Source organism: Macaca thibetana, chromosome 20 (genome assembly GCF_024542745.1).
Source record: "Macaca thibetana thibetana isolate TM-01 chromosome 20, ASM2454274v1, whole genome shotgun sequence".
Taxonomy (NCBI): domain Eukaryota; kingdom Metazoa; phylum Chordata; class Mammalia; order Primates; family Cercopithecidae; genus Macaca; species Macaca thibetana.
Window position 1 is genome coordinate 71810118 of NC_065597.1, and position 17922 is coordinate 71828039.

At 50.3% G+C, this 17922-nt stretch overlaps 2 protein-coding genes across 5 annotated transcripts in view; both read left to right on the plus strand.

The window, feature by feature from the left end:
- TRAP1 (TNF receptor associated protein 1) overlaps positions 1-17922 on the plus strand; it is a 427467-nt gene that overhangs the window by 188120 nt on the left and 221425 nt on the right. The window lies entirely within an intron of this gene.
- CREBBP (CREB binding protein) overlaps positions 9986-17922 on the plus strand; it is a 157816-nt gene continuing 149879 nt past the window's right edge. The window contains exon 1 of one of the 4 annotated variants that reach the window (XM_050774143.1): positions 9986-10882. In XM_050774143.1, coding sequence (XP_050630100.1) covers positions 10798-10882 — 85 coding nt within the window. In that variant the 5' untranslated portion in view covers positions 9986-10797. The remainder of the gene's footprint in view (positions 10883-17922) is intronic. The other 3 variants (XM_050774145.1, XM_050774146.1, XM_050774144.1) reach the window with 3 other exon arrangements.

Consider the following 17922-nt stretch of genomic DNA (forward strand, 5'->3'; position numbering starts at 1 on the left):
CAGAATGCACCGAACACCCAAATGTGAAAAAGCATAACTAAGATTTCTAGAAGAAAACATGGGAGACCATCTTTATAGCATCAGAGTAGGGAAGGAGATCTAAGCCACAGATACATACCATGAAGGGCAAGAGTAATCAATTTGAAGAGATGAAAATGTAAACATCCAGCCAGGTGCGGTGACTCAAGCCTGTAATCCCAGCACTTTGGGAGGCCAAGGCAGGTGGATCACCTGAGGTCGGGAGTTCAAGACCAGCCTGGCCAATGTGGTGAAACCCCATCTCTACTAAATATACAAAAATTAGCTGGGCATGGTGGCAAGCACCTATAATCCCAGCTACTTGGGAGGCTGAGGAACGAAAATCACTTGAACCCGGGATGGGGATTGCAGTGAGCCAAGATCATGCCACTGCTCTCCAGCCTGGGCAACAAAGCAAGACCCTGTCTCAAAAAAAAAAAAAAAAAAAAAAAAAGAAAAGAAAATGTAAAAGTTCTGTATAACAAAAAATACTGCAAGGGAAAAGATAAGTCACAGACAGAAGAGAATAGCTACAAGTTTTTTGTTTGTTTGTTTGTTTTTGAGATGGGGTCTCACTGTGTTGCTCAGACTGGAGTGCAGTGGTGCCATTATAGTTCACTTCAGCCTCCAGGTTCTGTGCTCAAGAGATCCTCCCACCTTGGCCTCCTGAGTAGCTGGGGCTACAGGTGCTTGCCATTACGCCCAGCCAATTTTTATTTATTTATTTATTTTTTGTAGAGATGGGGTCTCACTGTATTGCCCAAGTACATCTCAAACTCCTGGGCTCAAACGATCCTCCTGCCTCAGCCTCCCAAAATGCTGGAATTACAGGTGTGGGCCACTGCACCTGACCAAACAGTTACAATTTATTTATGAAGGATTAGCATCCAAAATTTAAAAAGAAACTAATTAATGAATCAGAGAAAGATAAACAATCCAACAGCAAAAGAGCAAAGGATAAGGCAATCCACAGTACATAAAACCTCCCCTAAGCAAATAAGTACGTGAAAATACTCAGCCTCATTAGTAATTAGGGAAAAGCATATTAAAATTAGGAGGCACCGGCCGGGCACGATGGCTCAAGCCTGTAATCCCAGCACTTTGGGAGGCCGAGACGGGCAGATCACGAGGTCAGGAGATCGAGACCATCCTGGCTAACACGGTGAAACCCTGTCTCTACTAAAAAATACAAAAAACTAGCCGGGCGTGGTGGCGGGCGCCTGTAGTCCCAGCTACTCAGGAGACTGAGGCAGGAGAATGGCGTGAACCCGGGAGGCGGAGCTTGCAGTGAGCTGAGATCCAGCCACTGCACTCCAGCCTGGGCGACAGAGCGAGACTCCATCTCAAAAAAAAAAAAAAAATTAGGAGGCACCATTTCATCCCCGAAGGCTGGGAAACAACTCAAATTAATGAAAATTAAGTCTGGTAAATAACAGCAAATGTCGGGAAAGATGTGGGTATATGGATAGCATAAGTTGCTGGTGGGAATGTAAATGGATAAAATCATTTTGGAAAGCAAATTGGGCCCAGTGCGGTGGCTCACGCCTGTAATCCCAGCACTTTGAGAGGCTGAGGCAGGCGGATCACCTGAGGTCAGTAGTTCAAGACCAGCCTGGCCAGAATGGTGAAACTCCATCTCTACTAAAAATACAAAACAACTGAGCTGGGCATGGGGGTGCAAGCCTGTAATCCCAGCTATTCGGGAGGCTGAGGCAGGAGAATGGCACGAACCCAGGAGGCGGGGCTTGCAGTGAGTCAAGATCACACCACTGCCCTCCAGCCTGGGCGACAGAGCAAGACTCCATCTAAATAAATAAATAAATAAAAGCAAATTGGAAATTCCCCCTACAGTTGAGGATGGCTATACTGTATGTGCCAGACATCTTCTGGATAGCCTTCCAATCGATCCCTTCACCCCTTTCCCCGTTGTCCTGGCCTCAGGAGGCTGACTTGGACAGGTTGCCATGTCTCGGGCATGGGTTCCTAGTGGGCAGCCTGGTGGGAGATCAGAAGGAAGGAAAGGCTGGGCGCAGTGGCTCACACCTGTCATGTCTGCACTTTGGGCAGCTGAGGTGGGAGGATTGCTTGAGCCCTGAAGTTTGAGACCAGCCTGGGCAACATAGTGAGACCCTGTCCCTACAGAAAGTAAAAAAAAAAAAAAAAAAAAAAAAAGCCAGGTGTGGTGGCACATGCCTGTAGTCCCAGCAACTCGGTGGGCTGAGGTGGGAGAACTGCTTGAGCCTGGGTGGTCAAGGCTGCAGTGAGCTATGATCGTGCCACTGCACTCCAACCTGAGACCCTGTTAGAAAGAAAGAGAGAGAGAGAGAGAGAGAAAGAGACAGAAAGGCAGACAGGAAAGAAGGAAGAAAGAAAGCTAGGCATGGTGGCTCACGCCTGTAATCCCTGCACTTTGGGAGGCGAGGTGGGCAGATCACCTGAGGCCGGGAGTTCGAGACCAGTCTGGCCAACATGGTGAAACCCTGTCTCTACTAAAAATACAAAAATTAGCCAGGCATGGTGGCATGTGCTTGTAATCTCAGCTACTTGGGAGGCTGAGACAGGAGAATCGCTTGAACCCAAGAGGTGGGGTGACAGTGAGCCAAGATCGCGCTATTGCACTCAAGCCTGGGCAACAGAATGAGAATAGAAAGGAAGGAAGGAAGGAGAAGGGGAAGGAATGGGGGAAAGGGGGAGGGGAAGGGAAGGGAGGGGAGGGGAGGAGAGGGGGAGAGAAGAAAGAAGGAGAGAAAGAAGGATGGAAGGAATGAAGGAAGAAGGAAAGGAAAGGAAGGAAAAAAAAGAAAGAGAGAAAGAGTGATCACGGTATTTGGTCACCTCAAGTCAGCTGAGTCCCTCTGCAAAAGATCACCCCTCTCAAGATGACCATCTCTACACAATTATTTTCTTTCCAGGTCTGGGAGGCTTTCCCTTCTGTGTCTCTTTGGGCCTTGTGGCAGTAACAGCTCAGCTGCTACAAGCCCTAGGTTGCTGCTCTATCCCTTATGGTTTCCCTGCCCTAACTGTGTAGGCAGTTCCTCTATGAAACCTTCCATAAGTTGGCTGATTTTAAGTGTGCCATCTCCTTCTACTGGGGCTCTGCCTGATACAACCTTAAACCCAGGAAATCCACTTCTCAGTGTTCATCCGGTGATACTCTTAGGTGCACAAGGAAACCCGTACAAGAACATTAATTGCGGCCCTGTTTGTAACAAGAAAAAAGTGGGAACAAACCAGTCCCTTAGGAGAATAGATAAAATGTGCTTTGTTCCTGCAATAGAATACAAGACAGTGGCTAAAAGGAATGAACTGAAAGATAGCACCTCACACCCATCGGAATGACTATAATCAGAAAAGAAAAGAACAAAATGGCATAAGTGTTGGTGAGCATGTGGAGAAACTGGAACCCTTGTGCACTGCTGGTGGGAATGTAAAATGATGCAGCTGCTATGGAAAACAGTATGGGAGTTCCTCATAGAATCAGAAGTAGAATGACCATATGAGACAGCAATTATCCCACTTCTGGGTATATACCCAAAAGAACTGAAAGCAGGCAGGGTGTGGTGGCTCATGCCTGTAATCCTAGCACTTTGGGAGGCTGAGGTGGGAGGATCACTTGAGCCCAGGAGTTTGAGACCAGCCTGGGTAACATGGCAAAACCCCATCTCTACTAAAATACAAAAATTAGTCGGGCGTGGTGGTGAGCACCTGTAGTCCCAGCTACTCCGGAGGCTGAAACACGGGAATCGCTTGAACCCCAGAGGCAGAGGTTGCAGTGAGCCGAGATCATGTCACTGTACTCCATCCTGGTGACAGAGCAAGACTCCATCTAAAAAAGAAAAAAAAAATTGAAAGCGCGGTCTGGAAGAAAAGAAATACATCCACGTTCACCACAGCATTAATCATGATAGCTACATGGTGGAAGCAGTTCTGTGTCCATCAACAGATGAGTGGTTAAGCAAACTGTGGTCCATCCATACGACCTAATATTCACCGTTCATAAGGAAGGGAATTCTCTATGGGCACGGTGGCTTACACCTGTAAACCCAACACTTGGGAAGTTGAGGCAGGAGGATCACTTGAAGCCAGGAGCTCAAGATCAGCCTGGGCAACACAGCAAGACTCCATAAAAAAAATTAGCTGGGCACAGTGGTGCACACCTGTGGTCTTAGTTACTCGGGAGGCTGAGGCAGGAGGATCACTTGAGCAGGAGATGTCAAGGCTGCATTGAGCCATGACTGTACTACTGCACTCCAGCCTGGGTGACAGAGCAAGACCCTGTCTCAGAAATAAAAATAGGCCAAGCACGATGGCTCACGCCTATAATCCCAGCACTTTGGGAGGCCGAGGCGGGCAGATCACCTGAGTTCAGGAGTTCAAGACCAGCCTGGCCAACATGGTGAAACCCCCATCTCTACTAAAAATACAAAAAATTAGCCGGACATGGTGGCGGGTGCCTGTAGTCCCAGCTACTTGAGGCAGAAGAATTGCTTGAACTGGGGAGGCAGAGGTGGTGAACCGAGATCGTGCCACTGCACTCCAGCCAGGGGGACAAAGCGAGACTCCATCTCAAAATAATAACAATAATAATAAAACAAAAATAAAAATAAAAAATAAACACAGGGCATGGGAGAAGAGGAGATGAGCCCAGCCTTTGTAGACAACTTGTTCAAGTTTCCTTGGCTGGGGATGGAAGAGACAGGGTGGAATCAGGGCTAAAGCTGGAGCTGACTGCCAATGTGTTTGAGGAGAAGGAGGCACTGGGGTAGGTGAGGGAGAAAAGATTCAGGGGAGGTGATGGTAAAAAGCAACAGCAAGAGAGGCGGGTGCGGCCTCCCATGTGGAAGGCAGAGAGAGGGGAGGGGCCTCTCCCCTTTGAGCACTTGCTTCCCACTGCCCCAAATAGCAGCTGCCTTGTATGGTGCCTTGGTGTGCCACGGACTCCATGCACCCTCCATCTCATCTCCACCGCACCTCAACTCTCTCAGCAGGTGAGGAGGTATTTGTTTTTTTTCTTTTTTCTTTCTTTCTTTTTTTTTTTTTTTTTTTCTTTTATTGAGACGGAGTTTTGCTCCTGTTACCCAGGCTGGAGTGCAATGATGCTATTTCGGCGCACCACAACTTCTGCCTCCCGGGTTCAAGCAATTCTCCTGTCTCAGCCTCCCAAGTAGCTGGGGTTACAGGCATGCACCTCCAAGCCCCGCCGATTTTGTATTTTTAGTAGAGACGGGGTTTCTCCATGTTGGTCAGGCTGGTCTCGAACTCCTGATCTCGGATGATCCGCCTGCCTCGGCCTCCTAAAGTGCTGGGATTACAGGCGTGAGCTACCGCACCCGGCTAGGGTATTTGTTTTCAGCACAGCTAAGAAAAAGCAGTAGGTTTGGGACTTGAACCCAGCTCTGTCTGGATCCCTCCACACCACCAGACCACAATCTGCCTTCCGTCCACAAGGAACTGGCTGGAATCCTTCTCTCTTGGGACTACTCCCCCAGGCCTCTGCCCCGCAACCCCCGGACTTCCACCCCTGGGGGATCAGTTACAAAAAGCAGTAGGTTTGGGACTTGAACCCAGCTCTGTCTGGATCCCTCCACACCACCAGACCACATTCTGCCTTCCGTCCACAAGGAACTGGCTGGAATCCTTCCCTCTTGGGACTACTCCCCCAGGCCTCTGCCCCGCAACCCCCGGACTTCCACCCCTGGGGGATCAGTTACGGTGTTGTGCTCTTCTGACTTGGATTCTCTGCTTATCTTTTCAATGTGTGTTGTGTTTGTGTTTTTCTCCCCAATGCTGTTCTGCATCGCTTGAAGGCAAAGTCCAAACCTGATGTTATCTTTTAATCTATTTAAGCCTAGAAAGGGACAATCAATATCAAATTGCAACAATTCCATTTCTTTTTCTTTTTTTCTTTTTTTCAGATGAAGTTTCACTCTTGTTGCCTAGGCTAGAGCGCGATCTTGGCTCGCTGCAACCTCCGCCTACTGGGTTCGAGCAATTCTCCTGCCTCAGCCTCCCAAGTAGCTGGGATGACAGTCGCCCGCCACCATGCCCAGCCATTTATTTGTATTTTTAGTAGAGATAGGGTTTCACCATATTGGCCAGGCTGATCTTGAACTCCTGACCTCTGGTGATCCACCAACCTCAGCCTCCCAAAGTGCTAGGATTACATGCATGAGCCACCGGTCCTGGCCAACAATTCCATCTTTCTCTTTATTTTTATTTTTTAGACAGTATCTCACTGTTGCCCAGACTGGAGTGCAGTGGTTTGATCATAACTCACTGCAGCCTCGACTTTCTGAGCTCCGGTGATCCTATTGCCTTGGCCTCCCAGGCAGCTGGGACTACAGGTGCACGCCACCACGCCCGGTTAATTTTTTTAACATTTTGTTGTAGAGATGAAGTTCTCACTGTTGCCCAGGCTGGTCTCAAACTCCTGGGCTCTAGAGATCCTTCCACCTCGGCCTCCTAAAGTGTTGGGATTACAGGAGTGAACCATCGTGCCCAGTCCCTTGGTTGTTTTTTAATGTGGTCTCTGAGACTGGAGAGAGTGAGGTTTGTGGAAACAGCAGGAAGCCTTAGGTGTGCACCGGAGTGAAGCCCCTTAGTGGCTGGATGACTTGTCCTCCTTTGGGCCTTATTTCCTCATCTGTGAAATGAGGACAAGTTTTCCTTCCAGGATTGTAGGAAGTGCTATCCATGGGAGGCATGGCAGAGCGGTCTGGTATCCCCAAGGCACTCACTTGTCAGTGGTGATCCCCAGCTAAGTGAGTGCAGGCAAGAGCCATGCTTCCCTCCTTGCTATTCTCCCATCAGTGTCTGAGCTCAGGGTTCTTTGAGTCAGACTGAAGGGAGAAGAAATCGAAACAGGAGAGAACAATGAGACAGGAAAACGAACTGCAGAGCAGGTATATTTTGAGGGTGGAGCATGGAGAGACAGGAAGACTAGGGGCTTTGGAGAGTGAGGACCTGGGTTCCAGGCCCAGCCTTGCCATGTCCAGGTCATTTACTTCTGAGTCCTTGCAACTGGGTTCCCTTGCTTTCCTCTGTAAAATGGAAACCTGTCAGGCAATGGCTGAAGCTCCTGTGCACACTTCTGTGTAAGCCACTTACCAAGGGAACCCTGGGGGGCTGCATGCCCCACTGCCCCAAAGCAGGCCCTAAGGCCTCTAGGTGGCTGGACACCTTGTCCCCTTTGAGGAGTGGCCTGGAGCCACCTCAGGCTGGGGCCCACCCTTTTCAGTGACCTGAAGGCTTCTAGGACTCAGGGCACCTGACACAGCTCATCACTCATTTATTCAATTTTACAAACCTACTTCTTCTTGCAGAGCACTGTTTCTGTGACTAAGACACCACCTTTGCCTCCAAGCAGCTCACAGACCCTTGGTGAGATGGACATTCAGATATACGGTGTGGCCTGCCCTGTGCCACTGATAAACTTCTTGCCTTTCCTGTGCCAATTGACTTCTTGAATGCATCCATTTATGGTTTCCAGGGTATGCTATTTTAACTCCTTGAATATACGGGGATCTCTTTATGTTTGGCCAAGGGGATTAGCACAGTCTCAATGCCCTTGGGATTTTCAAGAGCTATTTGATGCATAAGTAAAAACATGAACTAATTCAGGGGCAGTGGAGGGCAGGAAGATGGGGCAAGATGTGTTATGTGTTCTCTCACAGAGCCCAGAAGTGATATGGGAGCCGAGAAGTGGGTTAGGAGGGCTTCCTGGAGTAGGTGACATTTGAACTGGGTCCTGGAGGATGAGTTAGAATTCGCTAGGCATGTGCTCTTAGCACAGGGAACAGCATTTGAAAAAAAAAAAAAAAAAGCCTGAATGATGAGAATTGCCTACTGGCCAAGTGGGTATAGGATGATGATGGTGAAGTGAGCCATGTAAAGTGGAAGAGACAGATTCAAGAGGGGTGTCGCGGTGCAAGGTTTTGAGCAGTACAGATAAACAGAGAAAAGCAGAAAGTTCGCTCAATCTTGACACTCAAGGACAGTCACCATATGTACATATACCTATGTTTTTAAGAGAATTCATACATGTTCTTTTTATTTTATTTATTTATTTATTTTTTTTGAGACAGAGTCTCGCTCTGTCACCCAGGCTGGAGTGCAGTGGCCGGATCTCAACTCACTGCAAGCTCCGCCTCCCTGGGTTCAGGCCATTCTCCTGCCTCAGCCTCCCGGGTAGCTGGGACTACAGGCGCCCGCCACCTCGCCCGGCTAGTTTTTTGTATTTTTTAGTAGAGACGGGGTTTCACCGTGTTAGCCAGGATGGTCTCGATCTCCTGACCTCGTGATCCGCCCGTCTTGGCCTCCCAAAGTGCTGGGATTACAGGCTTGAGCCATCGCGCCCGGCCACATGTTCTTTTTAAAAGAAAGACTACATATGCAGTGTTTTCTTTTTCGGTGTCAGGGAGTTCTGTTTCGTTTTGTTTTTGAGATGGAGTTTCACTCGTCGCCCAGGATGGAGTGCAATGGCGAGATCCCGGCTTACTGGCCTCCCGGGTTCAAGGGATTCTCCGATCTCAGCCTCCTGAGTAGCTGGGATTACAAGCCCACGCCACCACGCCCAGCTAATTTTTGTATTTTTAGTAGAGACGGGGTTTCACCAAGTTGGCCAGGCTGGTCTTGAACTCCTGACCTCAGGTGATCTGCCACGACGCCTAGCTGGTCTTGAACTCCTGACCTCAGGTGATCTGTCACGACGCCTAGCCAGGGAGTTGTTTTAAACAGATTTTTTTTCCCTCTCTTCTCTGGACGTTAACTTTGGTGCTGGGTGGGGAGAAACGTGGCAAGCAAAGAACAGTTAAGTGAGCAGCTGCCACCATAGCCACCGGGACAGTGCGGGAAGAGCCGTCTCCCAGGTAAAGACCGTGGGTAGAGGGGCGCGTGGTGGGTGAGAGGGAGGAGTCTGCGCTGACTCAGGGTTTCTGGCTTAGGAAACAGTGGAGCTGCTGATACCTTTATGAGGAAGCCCGGCTAGTTTGGAGGGGCAGATAACTAACTTGGATGGGAACACCTCGGGTGTTCGTGGAAGTGTCCCGCGAGCTGTGGTCTCGCGTGGGGGACTCCCCAGGCCCGCAACCCTGTCTGGGGCACCTGCGAGGCGCCAAGCGAGTTGCCTGGGGCGGGGAGTGCGGCCTGGGCGTCCAGGCTTAAGCCCCGATGCGCGGGCCCTTCTCCACCCAGGCCGGCGCTCGCCACCCCGCTCTCCAAGGTGAGGGTGTCGGCCCCACCGCCTCGGGCTGGGAACAGGCGTGAGGCCCCCTTACTCCCTAGTGTCACCAGGTGGGGCGGGACCCGAATCCCGGCCCTGCCACTTGCTGCCTCGACGACTTTGGAGAAGTTGTTCTCCCCCCTCCTGCCTCAGTTTCCCCATCCGCCCACCTCGTCGGCAGACCTGAGGCGGTTTGTAACCTGCAGGGCCATTCCACTTCCCTGGCCGGCGGCGAAGGCTAGTGGTGCGGCTTGGGCTGGGGTCGCCCCGATCGTCCCCGCCCGACGCCACCGAGGAGGGTATCGGGCAGGGACGCGAGGAGCTGGGAACACGCAGCGCCGCCCCAGCCGGACGGGCGGGCCCGGGCTGGCGTCGAATCCGCGCCGGAGAGCCCAGCCCGTGGCCAGGCCGCTGCTCCCGGAGCCCGCTGGGGCCCGGAGCCCCGGCCCTCGCCGCCTCGTCGCCATCAGAACAAAAGCCGCGGCTCAGCCCGGAGCCCGGGCGCCCCGCAGGCCTGGCCCGCGCCCGGCAGCCAGCCGCCCTGCGCTTCGCGGCCGCGCCTTCGGGCCTTCGGCCCTTCGGCCCGAGCACGCTCGGCTCTTTCCGCCACGGCCGGCGCAGGTGGAGGGGGCGGGGCGGGGGCCGTGCGTGGTGACGCCGCGGGGGGGGTGACGCACCGGCGTGCCCCGCCCCCACCCCCTCCCCGTTCAGGCTCTGGAAAGAGAAGAAAAAAAACTTTCTTTTTTTTTTAATTGAGGAATCAACAGCCGCCATCTTGTCGCGGACCCGACCGGGGCTTCGAGCGCGATCTACTCGGCCCCGCCGGTCCCGGGCCCCACAACCGCCCGCGCACCCCGCTCCGCCCGGCCGGCCCGCTCCGCCCGGCCCTCGGCGCCCGCCCCGGCGGCCCCGCTCGCCTCTCGGCTCGGCCTCCCGGAGCCCCGGCGGCGGCGGCGGCGGCAGCGGCGGCGGCGGCGGCGGCGGCGGAACGGGGGGTGGGGGGGCCGCGGCGGCGGCGGCGACCCCGCTCGGCGCATTGTTTTTCCTCACGGCGGCGGCGGCGGCGGGCCGCGGGCGGGGAGCGGAGCCCGGAGCCCCCTCGTCGTCGGGCCGCGAGCGAATTCATTAAGTGGGGCGCGGGGGGGGAGCGAGGCGGCGGCGGCGGCGGCACCATGTTCCCGGGGACTGCCTGAGCCGCCCGGCCGGGCGCCGTCGCTGCCAGCCGGGCCCGGGGGGGCGGCCGGGCCGCCGGGGCGCCCCCGCCGCGGAGTGTCGCGCTCGGGAGGCGGGCAGGGGATGAGGGGGCCGCGGCCGGCGGCGGCGGCGGCGGCGGCGGCCGGGGGCGGGCGGTGAGCGCTGCGGGGCGCTGTTGCTGTGGCTGAGATTTGGCCGCCGCCTCCCCCACCCGGCCTGCGCCCTCCCTCTCCTTCGGCGCCCGCCCGCCCGCTCGCGGCCGCGCTCGCTGCTCTCCCTCGCAGCCGGCAGGGCCCCCGACCCCCGTCCGGGCCTTCGCCGGCCCGGCCGTCCGCTCCCGGGGCTGTTTTCGCGAGCAGGTGAAAATGGCCGAGAACTTGCTGGACGGACCGCCCAACCCCAAACGAGCCAAACTCAGCTCGCCCGGCTTCTCGGCGAATGACAGCACAGGTGAGGAGGGGTCCGGGGCGGCGGGGGCCCGGGGCGCGCTGTCACCCCCACCTGAAAGAGAGTGTCCGGGGGTGGTGGTCGCGGATACCTACCGAGCCGGGAGCCCAGAGCAGGCCCCGCAGCCCGTTCCCTTCGCCCCGCGCCGGAGGGTGGAAGTTCGTCGCAGGACTGTCACTGGGCCCGAGTTGGGCAGCACACGCCCGGTGCACTCGGCCTCCCCGCACCCGATCAGCCCTCCTCGCGGGGACCCGAGTGGCACTCCAGGAGGGAAGAAGTAAAGTGCAGTGTGTGTGTTTGTTTGGTAATGTCCTACGCATCCATCCGCGGCCGTGTCCACACGCGTGGCCGTCCAGAGGAATGACAGCGGAGGGTACCTTTGATGCTTAGAGAAAGCAAGATCGCGGCCAAAGGTAGCGCAGTGTATTTTCTGGATTGGCGACACATTGATCAGGCTGCAGTCAGAGGATACTCACAGCAGCCGCCAGCTTACGAGTTAGAACCGAAGTTTCTTGGAATGAGTGAGTTCCTTGGAAAGATGCTTAGTGCTTATTTTCAAAACTCTTTGTTTTTTTTGTTGTTGTTGTTGTTTTTTTTTTTAGTGAACTAGTCATTCCATTTTTCAAAATCCAAACTTCGTTAGCAGGATGTCATTAAAGTTGCTGTGGTGTGTTTCATTTCCATGTGTAACTTCAAAAGAAAGTTAAACAGCAGATTTAAGTTCATTTGGGCTGCCATCTCCATTTGAGTTTGTGTTGCTTTCACAGTGTAGATGTACAAAAAATTATGTTAAGGCATGTAGGAATTCCAATTTTTCAAAAAAATGTAGCAGGATACTGAATAAATCATCTTTTGTTTGTTTCCTCTCATTTAACAGCTTCCCTGGAAACTTTCTTAAGTAATCATTGCTGCTTAAGAGAAGTATTTAGTTTTCTATTCATTCAGTAATTCTGGGTCCTACTGCGCTGGTTCATGGTAACATGAACTAGTTGTATTTCCTCTTTTAGAGCTCTCTCCTTTGCAGCAGAAACTTCTGTGCCGCTGCGAACAATTCCGTCTCCAGCGCAGCTTGCATTTCTCCAGTAGTCTTGCAGTGGCAGCATCTGAAAATCAGTTTCTAATGAATGAGTCCAAATTGAATTACATTGCTGCCTTCAGATTTGCGCTAGACACAGCTGTTCAACTTGTGGAAATAGTTCTGTGACCGACCACTAGCATATTCAAAAAACTGCTATTGCTGTTGAAACAAAACTTGAATTTTGTGGCTTAAGTTTGAATACAATTCCTGGAATCAAGTTATGATAAGAGACATTTAATATTAATGTGGAAGTGAAAAATGATTTTTAAAAATCAATCATAAGGAGATTCTTATCTAGTTAAAATTTCTTAAACAGTGGGGAGGAGTAAATGATGCTCATGGTATGTAAAAATCACTAATAATGTTTTTCTTTTTAGCTGATAAAAGTTGAGTTTGACATTAATCTTATGAAATGAACTTACTGAAGTGAGAAATTTGGAAACAATAGTTTAAATGCCGTTGTACTGCAAAACAGATCTCAGTTGCTTCATTAATCTTGCTGTGTTTGAGTAGTCTTCAGTTCTGTGAGACGTAGGTCATACGAGGCGAGTTCAGCTTTGAAGCTTGTCTTCTGAAACTGGTAACCTGGATGGCTTTGTAGCTTTGCTATTGTTGAATGAATTTGTTGTAGATTTTGTCTTAAAAAGGGGGACAATTAGTAACACAAGACTTAACAAAAAGGCTTATCCTACTGTTTACATCCAGCTGTTTCCAAGATGGAGCCCAAAGGATAGCTTTTTCCATAGTAGTTTCCATTATTGGATGATCAGATGCTTAATAACAAGTTGATCAGAAAGGATTTTCCACACTTAACCAGCTTTTCCCTCTTCCTTTCCAGTTTTGATCCTTGTAAGGCACAGGGGCTCTTTTGTGGGACCAAAAGTCAGCTTTAAATAATCCAAAGTAGAAAGTCGACATCATACTTAAGTTGGGTCCTGAGTTACACGTTCATCACCATCACACTATTGTGAAAGGGTCTGTTAGTGTGGAGGACCAAGGAAGGGATCATTGTCAAGCACGTTGAACAAGGGGCTGGATGCCATGGATCATGCCTGTAATCCCAGCACTTTGGGAGGGGGAGGCTGGTGGATCAACTTGAAGTCAGGAGTTCGAGAGCAGCCTGGCCAACATAGTAAAACCCCATCTGTACTAAAAATACAAAAAAATAGCCAGGCATGGTGACATGCACCTGTAATTCCAGCTACTTGGGAGGCTGAGGCGTGAGAATCGCTTGAACTTGGGAGGCAGAGGTTGTAGTGAGCCGAGATCGCACTGCTGCACTCCAGTCTGGGTGACTGAGTGAGACGCTGTCTCTAAAAAAAACAAGGGACACCTTGTCTGGTGTAACTACTAGTCTAAGAAATTGAGTAATGAGATGGACAGAGATCTTAGGGATGTATATTAAACAAATAAATGGCTTGAGTTTTTACATTAAATACATTCAAAGGACTGAAGGCATTTGGTTAGGTGGGACAGACCCGAGAATAACATTCTTGAGAGACTCAATCTTATTTTAGTGAGGGGATGTGTCTCTGAGGCTCCCAGGGGAAAATTGGGCCTAGGGGAGCAGGGTCTGTGCTCTGTGCATGAGATCAAATTTGATCAAATTTGAGGGAGGGGGACCTCTGTCTGGGAGCTGAGGGATTGAAAGGAGGAGGAGGCCTTGGCAGCCTGAGAAACAGGAGCTACTTAGACTGCAGTGCATGTCTGTAGAGACTGGCCTGTGGGGCCACCAGTGTCACTTAGATGTTTCTGTGCAGGGTAGCAGTGAGCTGAGAGAAGAGTGCCCCCAACACTGGGGAGCTGCTCAGCCAGGGTGCTGCTCATCGGGGGCATGGATGTTGCAAACAGCACTCCCTAAGGTCAGGCAGCACCTCGGAGTGAATTAAATGTCACTGCCACTGATGACAAACAGAAGTCGCTGAAGGCTGGGAAGCTTACGCAGATGTGATGCAGAAATAGGGAATGTGCTGCGAAGGAGGGTAGCAAGAGGAAGAAGGAAAAACAGTACCTTTCACCCTGCTGAAGCAGCAGCCCCGGAGAGGCACAGAATTGGATGGCCTCAGATGTAAAAGTAGCATTTTCTTGTATTGTGTTGAAGCCTTAACACTTTCTCATAGATGAGGTCTTCCTTTACTTGGCACCCTTACAAAAAGTGGGGACTTCATGTTTCCAGTATATAGTTAGTTGGGTGTTTTGGAAACTTCTTTATTTAATATATCCAAGTTAAAATAGTGTATTGTGTCTTTCAACAGCAGAGATTCATGATTTAACAGTATAAGACAAATATCCAGGCAAGCAGTAGACTTTATTTTTGTTTTGCTTTTTGTTTTCTAGGGTTTTTTTGGTCAGCTTTATTGCAAAATTTGCACACAACAGACTGTTTCTAAAGTTTTTGAAATTGCAGACCAGGGTGGTAGCTCATGTCTATAATCCCAATGCGTAGGGAGACTGAGACAGGAGGATTGCTTAAGGCCAGGAGTTGGAGACCAGCCTGGGCAACATAGTGAGACACTATCTCTACAAAAGAAATTTAAATTAGTTGGGTGTCATAGTACAATCCTGTAATCCCAGCTATTCAGGAGGCTGTGGCAGGAGGATCGCTTGAGCCCAGGAAGTTGAGGCTGCAGTGAGCTGTGATCATGCCACTGCACTCTGACCTGGGTGACAGAGACCCTGTCTCTGGGGGAAAAAGGAAAAGAAAAACTACATCCTGAAGATTGAACATAGCTATATTTCATCCTGTGCTGTATAAGTGGCTCTAAGCAGTTTTGATTACATTTTATAACGTGAATCCTTTTAAATGCAATAGGGAAGCTTATTTAAAGAAAGCGATGGCGAATACAGTTGTCAACCAAATGATCTGTTATGTATGTCTGGTATGTATGTATTATGTATCAGAGTGCTTTTCTCCATATCACCTCAGTTTGTTCCTTACAGCGTCCTGTGAGGAAGGGAAGATGCTGTTACTGCTGTTTTCTAGGTGAGGAACTGGACTTGAGAGGTGATACAGGGTCAAAACCAGATCCAACCTAGATTGTTAAAGTCAATGGTTCTGTGTATTTGTTTTCTAAGTCTCTATCTGTAACAATGCACTTACTTGAACTGAGGACCCAGGAACCTCCCATGCTTGGTAAGTTTCAGTAGCGGCCCTCTCCCACCGAAATGACGTCACTAGGGGGTAGGTTTGTAACCACCTGTGGTGGGGGCAGCCAGGAGTGTATTCTTCCTCTGGGTTAGGGGCTCCCCCTTTTCCCTCTGGTTCTGGTGTTATCCTCAGCGTGAAGTGTGTGGGCTCATGTTCCTGTTTACCTCAGGGAGAATGGGAAACAGTTATGTTACCCCATCAGTGAGTTCTGTCTAAATACGAATAAAAGTTGTCATAGAGACCTTTAGGGCTAGGACGTTTCATGACCGTGCTTCACTTTTGAATAACAGAGGGGTGACAGCGGTGACCCCATTCAGAGGTCCTCAGGGATGAAGGTAGGCAAGGACAAGTCATGTGCAGGGCACCTTAGAGGGCCTTCAGAAGATGGAAAGTGGCTCCTGGCTGAACATTCAGATTTGATTCTGTAAACGGAATTGAACATAACTTACAAAGAGACTGAGTCCTGCAGTTGGAAGTTGATGCTTAGATTAGTAGCCTGTGTTTTCACAGCTTCTAAGTTGTGCATTGTAATTGTGTGACAAAGTATGTGATTACTTGGGGGGTCCATAATTGCTTGTGTTTTTACTTGATGTATTTGAAAACAGGAAAATGATTTTGCCAAAGTGTGTCTTACTTTAGTTAAGATGAAATGTACCTTATTGTGAGTTTCTGAAGATTGCAAAAGCTTGTCAGTTTAGTTTTTGGGGTCCCATTGGTGAGGGCACCCCTCTTTACCTCACTCAAATCAGCTCTTCACATGTATTCCAAGAAACTAGAGGGCATGCTAAGAGGTGTTTCTCAACAAAGGGTTTGTACTCAGATGCGGTTGGTTGTCGCTGAGGAATCTGACTGCGGACTTTCCCAGAGCCTTGGTGTGCTGATGGGGCACTGTGAGCGAGGGGCTGCAGTTGGACCACTTTCAATCCTGTTTGACCCTAGAACTCTTTTTAGCCTATTTATGGGTCCGCAGACTTTCTCTGTAAAGGGCCAGAGAGCACGTGTGTGGCTTTGTGAGCCATAAGGTCTCTTGTTACAACTACTTAAGGCTGCCATTTCAGCAAGAAAGTAGCCATATTCGAGTGGCCATGGCTGTGTTCCAGTAAAACTTTAGTTGTAAAGACTGGTGTCTGAGGACTTGACCCATGGGCTGCAATTTGGTGACTCTGATGTAACGTGGGACTTAATTCTCTGAGCACCCCTTGGGGAGCACTGGCCTGCCACGGCTGCAGAGACAGCTTTAAGGACAACAGCAGCAGGGCAAGTTTCCCCAGCTGCATGAAGTGGAGCCAAGAGAGCCCAGGTGAGCAGCAGGCTTGCACGGGTCTCCTGTCTTGGAGCACTTCAGAGCTTAGCAGGGTCCTCTCCCTCTGTCTTTTTTGTTCTATGGATGACTTGATTTAAAATCAGACGAGTTTATCAGAAAGTCAGGTGACCCTCTGCATTTTTCTTTGTTCTTTTGCTTTGTGTTGACCCCGGTGGCCCACATGGTATTTCTCATCCCTCTTTGTCGTCTCAGGCTCTAGGCTTCCTCCCCTTCCTGTGACACCAGAAGGTGAGAGTCAGCAAGAACTCTAGAGCCTTTCTACAGCCCTTTTCCCAGTGCTTCCCTCCCCAGGGACAGCGCCTGACAGCTAGTAGGCCCTCAGGAAATATTTGAGGGAATTGGTGAAAGAGTTATATGGTATTTGTCCCTTAAAGTTCTCATCATTTTCTTGTTAAGATTTCACTTTTAAGCAAATTGCCACCTATCTTCAAGTTGGATCTGTTATTTGCTTCCGTAATCCAAGTTCCATACCCATGGTATCCCACCCGGTCACCAAACCAACTGGCCTTAGGAGTGCTGGGGCCAGAGCATGTTTGGGGCAAGTTATATCAGCTCTCTGAGCTCAAAGTCTCCTCATCTGTAACATGGAGATAATAACAATTCCCATCTCAGGGTGGTTATGAGGGTGGCCTGAGATGATGTATGTCTGGCATCTGCGCTCAATGAGAACTGACACTGGCGTTAACCAGGGACGTTGTTATACCGTATAGTCCTAGGACTTACTGGGAGTGCTAGTCTGATTGGACCAAGACCTGTTTCTCAGCAGTTCTGGAAAGGACAGAAGCCATGTGCTCATATCCCCAGAAACCAGTGTGCAGGCACGCATGTGGTAGTGTAACACATACATAGCCGGGAATTCTGTCGTCTATACCATTGACTCTGTCTCCATTTTTTATTGTATTTTTAAAATAGGAATATGATGGCCATGAAATTTTAAAATTAGGAGAACTTAAATGGTGTCGTGGGTTCCGAAATTTTTCTTTTAAATCAGATCAGGATGTACACTGAAAATTGATAATTTTGTAGCATATTTCATGGACTGATTAAGCAGCAGACAAGTATGTGATTCTGTTTCTTTACTGTGTGTAATTTATCTTGAGGTACCTGTTAAGCAGTAGCAGTGTACACAGGATTCTGATAGATAGATGCCTGTGAGTAACTTAGAACCATCTTGACAAGATGAAACCTCGAGGCAAAACTTAAGGAAAGAATACAGAAATGCAGTTAAGTGCCAAAACTCTGGAACCAGAAAGGGTGATCTGAATAAGTCTTCATTTGCTCCCTCCCCTGTTTCCTGAGTGTCCCCGTGTGCGGAAGTCCAGGGCTGCATGCCCCAGTGGGAGGCAGGCCCTGGCATGGTTGAGGAGCCCTGGGCTCCTGTGACAGCCCTCCTGCTGAGTCAGCACAGAGCCAGGAGTTGGGGAAGCCTGCCTGTTTTCCATGCATTCCTGGCTGTTGGGGAAAGCACCCTGACCATGACAGTTTGTTTCCTG